This window comes from Neoarius graeffei, chromosome 17 (assembly GCF_027579695.1).
Source record: "Neoarius graeffei isolate fNeoGra1 chromosome 17, fNeoGra1.pri, whole genome shotgun sequence".
In the NCBI taxonomy this organism is placed as follows: domain Eukaryota; kingdom Metazoa; phylum Chordata; class Actinopteri; order Siluriformes; family Ariidae; genus Neoarius; species Neoarius graeffei.
Window position 1 is genome coordinate 49,209,994 of NC_083585.1, and position 9,543 is coordinate 49,219,536.

General features: G+C 43.3%; 1 protein-coding gene across 1 annotated transcript; it reads left to right on the plus strand.

The window, feature by feature from the left end:
• The first annotated feature begins 2,677 nt into the window (after positions 1-2,677).
• Positions 2,678-3,628, plus strand: LOC132901195 (olfactory receptor 52B2-like). The gene has a single exon (XM_060943534.1). The coding sequence runs from the start codon at positions 2,678-2,680 to the stop codon at positions 3,626-3,628; it is 951 nt and encodes a 316-aa protein (XP_060799517.1).
• The last annotated feature ends 5,915 nt before the right edge of the window (positions 3,629-9,543 follow it).

Consider the following 9,543-nt stretch of genomic DNA (forward strand, 5'->3'; position numbering starts at 1 on the left):
CCCATTTGAATTACTGTATGGGCGTAAGCCGCGCGGCATCTTAGATGTACTGCGGGAAAATTGGGAGGAGGGACCTTCACAGAGCAAAAATGAAATTCAATACGTTATGGATCTGCGCGCAAAACTCCACACGCTCACCCACTTAACTCAGGAGAATTTGCGGCAGGCCCAGGAATGGCAAACCCGCCTGTACAACAAGGGCACGCGCCTTAGAGAGTTCACTCCGGGAGATAAGGTACTCGTCCTGTTGCCCACATCGAGCTCCAAATTAATCGCCAAGTGGCAAGGGCCCTTCGAGGTCACACGGCGAGTCGGGGACGTCGACTATGAGGTTAGGCGAACGGACAGGGAGGGGGCGCTACAGATCTACCACCTCAATCTGCTGAAGCTCTGGAATGAGGAGGTCCCCGTGGCGTTGGTGTCGGTAGTTCCGGAGAAGGCGGAGCTGGGGCCGGAGATCCAAAAAGGGTCATTGGCATCTCGCACCTCTCCGGTCCCCTGTGGAGACCACCTCTCCCCGACCCAACTCACGGAGGTCGCCCAGTTGCAGGCCGAGTTTTCAGATGTGTTCTCACCCCGGCCCGGACGCACCAACCTCATAGAACACCACATAGAGACGCCCCCGGGGGTGGTAGTGCGTAGCCGTCCTTATAGATTACCCGAACACAAAAAAAAGGTGGTTCGGGAAGAACTTCAGGCCATGCTCGAAATGGGCATCGTCGAGGAGTCCCACAGTGACTGGAGCAGCCCGGTGGTCTTGGTTCCCAAGGCCGACGGCTCGGTCCGGTTCTGTGTGGACTATAGAAAAGTCAATGCGGTGTCTAAATTCGATGTGTACCCAATGCCTCGTATTGATGAGCTGCTTGATCGACTAGGCACGGCTCGCTTTTACTCGACACTGGATTTGACGAAGGGATATTGACAGATCCCCTTGACTCCATTATCCCGGGAAAAAACGGCCTTTTCCACACCGTTCGGCTTACACCAGTTCGTCACACTTCCGTTTGGGCTGTTTGGGGCGCCCGCTACGTTTCAGCGGCTGATGGACCGGATCCTCCGGCCCCACGCCACCTATGCGGCCGCTTACTTAGACGACATAATCATTTATAGTAATGACTGGCAGCGGCACCTGCAACACCTGAGGGCCGTCCTTAGGTCGCTGAGGCGGGCGGGGCTCACTGCCAACCCGAAGAAGTGTGCGATTGGGCGGGTGGAAGTACGGTATCTGGGCTTCCACTTGGGTAACGGGCAGGTGCGTCCCCAAATTAATAAGACAGCAGCGATTGCGGCCTGCCCGAGACCCAAGACCAAAAAGGGGGTGAGACAGTTCCTGGGGCTGGCTGGCTATTATCGTAGGTTTATACCTAATTATTCGGACGTCACCAGCCCGCTGACTGACCTCACTAAAAAGGGGGCGCCAGATCCGGTCCAGTGGACGGAGCAGTGCCAGCGGGCTTTCTCTGAGGTAAAGGCTGCACTGTGTGGGGGGCCACTTTTGCACTCCCCTGACTTCTCTCTCCCCTTTTTGTTGCAGACGGATGCGTCGGACAGAGGGCTGGGGGCCGTTTTGTCCCAGCAGGTGGGGGGAGAGGACCGCCCAGTGTTGTACATCAGCCGGAAGCTGTCAGTGCGTGAGGGGCGCTACAGCACTATCGAGAAGGAGTGCCTGGCCATCAAGTGGGCGGTCCTCGCCCTCCGTTACTACCTGCTGGGGCGCTCTTTCACCCTCTGTTCGGACCACGCGCCCCTCCAGTGGCTCCACCGCATGAAGGATGCCAACGCGCGGATCACCCGTTGGTATCTGGCGCTCCAACCTTTCAACTTCAAGGTGGTCCACAGGCCGGGGGCGCAGATGGTCGTGGCGGACTTCCTCTCCCGTCAAGGGGGGGGGGGAGTCGGCTGCGGGCCGGACGGGCGCCCGGCCTGAGTCGGGCGGTGGGGGTATGTGGCAGCGGGGGCGTGGTCAAGCACCGGTCTGTGACAGGAGGGCGGAGTTGGGGAAGGTAAGTGGCAGAATCGCTTCACCTGAGTGTCATTAACCTGTGTTTTGTGTGTTCTCCCCAGTAAACCGCCCTATTTAAGGAGGGAGAGCGAGAGCAGAGGGAGACCCGGACGAGACGCTGTGTGTGTGTGTGTGTGTGTGTGTCTCTCGCGCTATTTTGAAAACAGTATTGTAACCCTGAAAAGTGTGGCAATAAAGCCGTTAGACAAACCTGATCTCTGTCCTGCCGTCCTCTGTGCTCCACCCACACGCGATTCTCGCTACAATATATATATATATATATATATATATATATATATATATATATATATATACAGAGAAAGAGAGAGAGAGACAGTTGGGGGGGGGGGGGGTAGCTGGCCCAAGGCCCTTTCCACTTTCCACCACCATATGTCCCTCTCTGACTACACTGTAATGGATGATATGTTATCTTAACATTGTGAGACCAGATTCAAAGTGCTAATATCCTCAGGTGACATATGAGTCACTTGTCTGATCATGGGAGGACAGAAATGCATATAAATGGGACATGCCTCATCCCACTACTGACACAATTGGATGTTTTGCAAAGTGACTCTGAGGGTAAAGCCATTTTAAATTAAAATAAAATGAACATTTACATGGACAAATCAGTAACTGTTCTGGCCCCTCTTTTATGTTTCCCACAGGTTTTGAATGGAGCAACAACTTTCCAATAACACATTCAGTTTCAACCTTCAAATTGCCAGATTTGATGTTCCTCCTCAAGCCATTTACCCTGTTTTTATTATTGGAGCTCTGATCTATTTGTTTGCAGTGTTCTGTAATGTAACAATTCTAGCATTGATTGTTACCCAGCAAAGCCTTCATAAACCAATGTTTTACATTATGTTCAGCCTTCCTTTGGCAGATTTAATGGCAATTACATGTGCCTTACCCAGAGTGCTTCTGGATATTGTAACCCAAACAAATACGGTCTACTATCCAACGTGTGTCCTGCAGGGGTTTTTGCTTCATTTGTCTGGAACTAGTGTACTTTTTAACCTGGCAGCCATGTCATTTGATCGCTATATAGCAATATGCAAGCCACTGAGGTATAACTCTATCATGAGTCCATACACAGTTGGTGCTGTGATAGCTCTGGTTTGGGGCCTTGACATTGCCTTGATTGTTGTGTTGTTTGCCCTTCAGGCAAGACTTCCGAAATGTAAGACAATAATTTTTAATGTGTATTGTAGCAATAATACACTGTTAATGCTTTCATGTGGTGGTGACCTAACTGTCAACAATGTTTATGGATTAGCTATAGCTGGATTTGGGCAGGGCGTTAGTGTGACTTTTCAATTATTCTTCTATTTACAAATTCTTAAAGCCTGCGTTTTCCACACACAAAGTGATGCTAGAAGTAAAGCTATAAATACGTGTTTAGCACAGATAATTACCTTTGTTCTGTATGAAATAGTTTCTACCTTTACCATAGTTTCATATCGTTTTCTGAATATACCACCCACTGCACAAAAAATATGTGGCATGCTGATTTTCACACTTCCTCCAGTTTTTAATCCAATTATATATGGAATGAAAACAAGAGACATCAGAAATTCATTCATCATAGTTTTGAAAAAACAAAAGGTAGTATTTAAATAATTTTGAAACAATTTTTTTGTTTGTTTTGTATAAGCATAACACAGTTTATTTTTGTTTGCTCTGTTTAAATATAATAGTTTTTAATCTGCTATGACCTCTTTAAATGCATAATTCAAACAAACACATAAAAGATCACTTTTCCTTTTGTCTACCCTGGGTATATTTTGATATACTTATTTCCTCTGAACGAATCTGAATTCATGCTAAATCAGATAATATTTGTGAAAATGAATAGACTTGCCCTCCCCAATAGAAATATATGAATACATTGTTTTCAGAAACAAAATTAAGCAAATGGTTCTTTGTTCATGTTGCATATTAAACATGCTTTGTATGGAATTGGAGGTATAAATGTCCACATATACATTAGCATTTGACATCCACATTGCATCCCTCTACCATTGACATTTGAATAATTGTGTAGTAAAGGTTGTTTGTAGGTTAAAGGAAAGGTTCAGTCCTATTTTCCACTTTTAGGGTATTCACTCATGTGTAAGCACTCTACGGTAATTCTTTCCCTCTGTGATGACAATAAATGTGCAAGGCCTGATGTTTATTTGGCTTTCACAGATATGTCATGTACGATAGGTCATCAAGTGATTTGAATATGCAGGACTTAAACAACAGATGATGATCCAATCCAAAAATCAATGTCCATATAACAAGCATGGCACAGTAATCAAGCCAGAAGATGATACCAGAGGCCAGAGGGTACTTTAAAACACAAAAGCAGGAAACAAAGCAAGGGTCAAACACAGCAAGACAAACTAACCAAATAGCTCAAAACTTACACAGTGTGACACTTTCTTGTCACGCTGGTTCACATGGTTCACAAGTAACTTGTTTCTTTTTATTTGTAATGAATAATATAATTCAATCACAATTTAGTAGCTGTGTAACTTAGCAGATTTATTTTCAGGCTGGTTGATCTAAAGCATGTGCATCAATGCTGCAGTTTAAATCAAGAAAATATATTTTTTTAATTATTATTTTTGAAGTGAAATTCAAATGTAATGACTTAGAGAGCTAAGTCAGCAGAAAGATATTTATTTCAGGCAACTGAAATAACCCAAGGAAGCAATAAACCCTGAACAAGAGCAAACATTATCATGTAGATTTTATTTATTAGTTACAACTTTTATCAGTAATCCAGTTCCAACAAGTTACGATTGCCATTCGGGGTAGCTTGAATGTAATTAAATGTAACGCATTAAACAGAACAGTCAGTAACTGAAGAATGTTCTTTCATTATCTTTTTTTCATAACATGTTTTTGTTCTTTCTTTCTTTCTTTCTTTCTTTCTTTCTTTCTTTCTTTCTTTCTTTTCTCACTGGGTTTGCTATTTAGAATGAAACAGACTGATTCTAATATGTTAGATTTCCATTTTTAAGGTTCCATAACATGACATTGAATGCAACACACACACACACACACACACACACACACACACACACACACACTCCTTAAAATATTATACTTGGTCATTTATTTATTGAGGAAAATGATCCAATATTACATATCTGTGAGTGGAAAAAGTATGTGAACCTTTGCTTTCAGTATCTGGTGTGACCCCCTTGTGCAGCAATAACTGCAACTAAACGTTTGCGGTAACTGTTGATCAGTCCTGCACACCGGCTTGGAGGAATTTTAGCCCATTCCTCCGTACAGAACAGCTTCAACTCTGGGATGTTGGTGGGTTTCCTCACATGAACTGCTCGCTTCAGTTCCTTCCACAACATTTCCATTGGATTAAGGTCAGGACTTTGACTTGGCCATTCCAAAACATTAACTTTATTCTTATTTAACCGTTCTTTGGTAGAACGACTTGTGTGCTTAGGGTCATTGTCTTGCTGCATGACCCACCTTCTCCTGAGATTCAGTTCATGGACAGATGTCCTGACATTTTCCTTTAGAATTCGCTGGTATAATTCAGAATTCATTGTTCCATCAATGATGGTAAGCCATCCTGGCCCAGATGCAGCAAAACAGGCCCAAACCATGATACTACAACCACCATGTTTCAGAGATGGGATAAAGTTCTTATGCTGAAATGCAGTGTTTTCCTTTCTCCAAACATAATGCTTCTCATTGAAATCAAAAAGTTCTATTTTGGTCTCATCCATCCAAAAATTTTTTCCAATAGCCTTCTGGCTTGTCCACATGATCTTTTGCAAACTGCAGACGAACAGCAATGTTCTTTTTGGAGAGCAGTGGCTTTCTCCTTGCAACCCTGCCATGCACACCATTGTTGTTCAGTGTTCTCTTGATGGTGGACTCATGAACATTAACATTAGCCAATGTGAGAAAAGCCTTCAGTTGCTTAGAAGTTACCCTGGGGTCCTTGGGGACCTTGCTGACTATTACATGCCTTGCTGTTGGAGTGATCTTTGTTGGTCAACCACTCCTGGGGAGGGTAACAATGGTCTTGAATTTCCTCCATTTGTACACAATCTGTCTGACTGTGGATTGGTGGAGTCCAAACTCTTTAGAGATGGTTTTGTAACCTTTTCCAGCCTGATGAGCATCAACAACGCTTTTTCTGAGGTCCTCAGAAATCTCCATTATTCGTGCCATGATACATTTCCTCAAACATGTGCTGTGAAGGGCGGCACGGTGGTGTAGTGGTTAGCGCTGTCGCCTCACAGCAAGAAGGTCCTGGGTTCGAGCCCCGGGGCCGGCGAGGGCCTGTCTGTGTGGAGTTTGCATGTTGTCCGCGTGGGTTTCCTCCGGGTGCTCCGGTTTCCCCCACAGTCCAAAGACATGCAGGTTAGGTTAACTGGTGACTCTAAATTGACCGTAGGTGTGAATGGTTGTCTGTGTCTATGTGTCAGCCCTGTGATGACCTGGTGACTTGTCCAGGGTGTACCCCGCCTTTCGCCCATAGTCAGCTGGGATAGGCTCCAGCTTGCCTGCGACCCTGTAGAAGGATAAAGCGGCTAGAGATAATGAGATGAGATGAGATGTGTTGTGAAGATCAGACTTTGATAGATCCCTGTTCTTTAAATAAAACAGGGTGCCCACTCACACCTGATTGTCATCCCATTGACTGAAAACACCTGACTCTAATTTCACCTTCAAATTAACTGCTAATCCTAGAGGTTCACATACTTTTGCCACTCACAGATATGTAATATTCGATCATTTTCCTCAATAAATAAATGACCAAGTGTTATATTTTTGTCTCAATTGTTTAACTGGGTTCTCTTTATCTACTTTTAGGACTTGTGTGAAAATCTGATGATGTTTTAGGTCATATTTATGCAGAAATATAGAAAATTCTAAAGGGTTCACAAACTTTCAAGCACCACTGTACATACACACACACACACATATATATATATATATATATATATCAGTGTTCTCCCAAGGATTAAAATAAACCCCTTTGTTTTGGGTTCCCACAGGCCACCCTGTGCGGCCCATACGGTGGAGAGTACATAGATGAGCCGGGGAGAGTATGAGAGGGGGGTATTGTTGGAGGAGTCCAGGGGGCCTCCCCGGAAATTTTTGAAAAAAGGGACACATCTGGTGGCCTCTGGTGACTTTTAGGAGCATTTTATGGTGGTACTGACACTGTCAGTTTTTACTGTTAACATGGTTGAAATGATTGCTACAACAATTGGAGGTCTGTGATGCTGTGTTTTGCAGCATGGGGTTCACATGAGCAATAAATAAAGTCTTCATCTGACAACAATATAGTATATAATAATGTTTTGGGGTTTTTTACTTCTTTTTTTTTTTTTTTACCCGAACCACTGCCAGAACACAACTAAACAAAACTGTAAATGAGTTCTGTTGCAGTTAGAAAAAAAATAATAATACCCCTGTAGAATGCATTTACTGCACAAATGGCCTTTATACTTAGGCCTACTTAGTACTTCAAACACCAAAAGCACCTTAGAATAAACAACACGCCCAAGCAATAATTCTGTGACTAGTACATGTAATTATTGTATTAATTAATAATGTAATTATTGTACCATCCACTATTAGGTAAAATTAAAATAAAATCTTACAATATTGTTTGAATATCTAGATAAAGATATTTTGTTATTTTACAAAAAACAACACTTCAGATATAATTTTAAGAATCACTGCATAGATTATAGAGTGCAAATACAGTAGCTGTGTAATTAGATGTGCTTGGGGTTGCTGAGACATGGAGGGCCAACAATACCATCTAGCCCACAATTCAGGTAGGAGTCCTTTAAGAGTAAATGCTTTGGCTTTCGCAACATCCATTCCCAAAAGCTGATGTCGGGAAAAAGTCTTTTAACAAAGAATGTTTTCTTGCTTTTGTAGGGTTTTTTTTTTTAAAGGCCAAGAGAAATGTACCTCTTTCCCCCTTGGTTAATAATAGTACAAGTCCTGACAATGAAAACTTATCATTTAAACCCTCATCGTAAATGTTGGGAACATTCAGAATTTGTTGAGTTTAAATTTTCTTGCCAAGGGAATCCCAGTACCAATGTCGCCATCATTAGCTGGCTTTCAGGCGACATCAGGAGTGTGAGTGGTTTTACCTGCAGTTTTTCCACTTACTTCCACACACTGTAGCTCCTGTCCGATTTTCTGCTAGATTACATTCATTTTGATGGAAACTTGTGAAAGAACACAATGTAGAAAGAGACACAAATTGTTAAACTACAATCTACGACTGTTATGGAGAAGAAGGGGGAGAGAAAAAAAGGAAAAGTGCCCAGAAAGCAATGTATCACTGCCAAGTGCAGCAACAGAAATGTGGTGGAGGGAGTGGCCCTGTTCCTTTTCCCAAAAGATAAAGGTAATCACTAATTAGTCGAGACTTTGCTACAATGAACTGCAAAGCATTTTGTTTCCAACATACTGGAATACTACTAAGTTGAGGAATGCATCTTCAACTTCCAGTCATCCAAACCCCCGGCTTTTGTCTGCAAATATATCCTCTACTGTGCAGTTTAGAGAATAGTTGCCTATGTCAAGGGACTCTATAAACCTCACTGAATTTAACTCCTTTATCACAGAAAAATGAATTTGTCTTGTCCTTTAAATGCCCTTCCATGTCGAGAATCTTCAGGGAAAAAAAGGTATATTCCAAAATGTAGCTAACGCTAATGTTGGCTACAAATCTACACCGTCACTCCAGTCATTTCGAGGAATTTTGGCTGGATCATAATGGCTTATAAACTCGAATTTCTGTGTAGGTCTATGTTTGCTTCTTTCTGACTAAGATTATCCAAGTAATCCAGTTAGTGTTGCCACCTGTCCCAGTTTTTCCTGATTGTCCCAGATTTTCATGGTCTGTACCGGGAAAAAAAAAAAATTCGGGACACTGACTGTCCTGTTTTTTTGTACATGATGGGCAAAATGTGTATTTCAACTTGCGAGCCAGCTGAGAACCAGTTTGCTTTTCCATAGCTCGCCGTGCTAAGCGGAGCCACGTCATTACGTCGCTGAATACGTCATTACGTCGCTGTATACGTCACTTACATCGCTGTATACGTCAGTTACAGCGCTACGTTTACATAAACCTTGGTGCGAATATCAAAGCAAAAACAACAATAATAATAATTAAAGCCGCAAGCTGCCTCGACGGGCCCTCGCGCCAGCGGCCAAGGGGGGCGGGGGCATGCATCCCCGCGAAAGACCTTCCACAGCTTCTTCGGCAAGAGACAGTACTCCCACAATGGCGACAAAGCACAGAATTGGACACAGAGTACACGGTGCGCTGAGATGTTGTCATGGACAGAACATTTTATGCCATGGCTTCCCAACCAAATTAATGTATTTACCTCATCATTCACCAAGCTATAGCTACATAGGATTGTCTTCTGTTAGACATCTATTAGTCTGTATGTAACGGTACAACACTTGCTCCCGACTGCCTACCCATTCCCCACAAGTCATGTGTGTTTAAGGCAACCAAAACAACATAC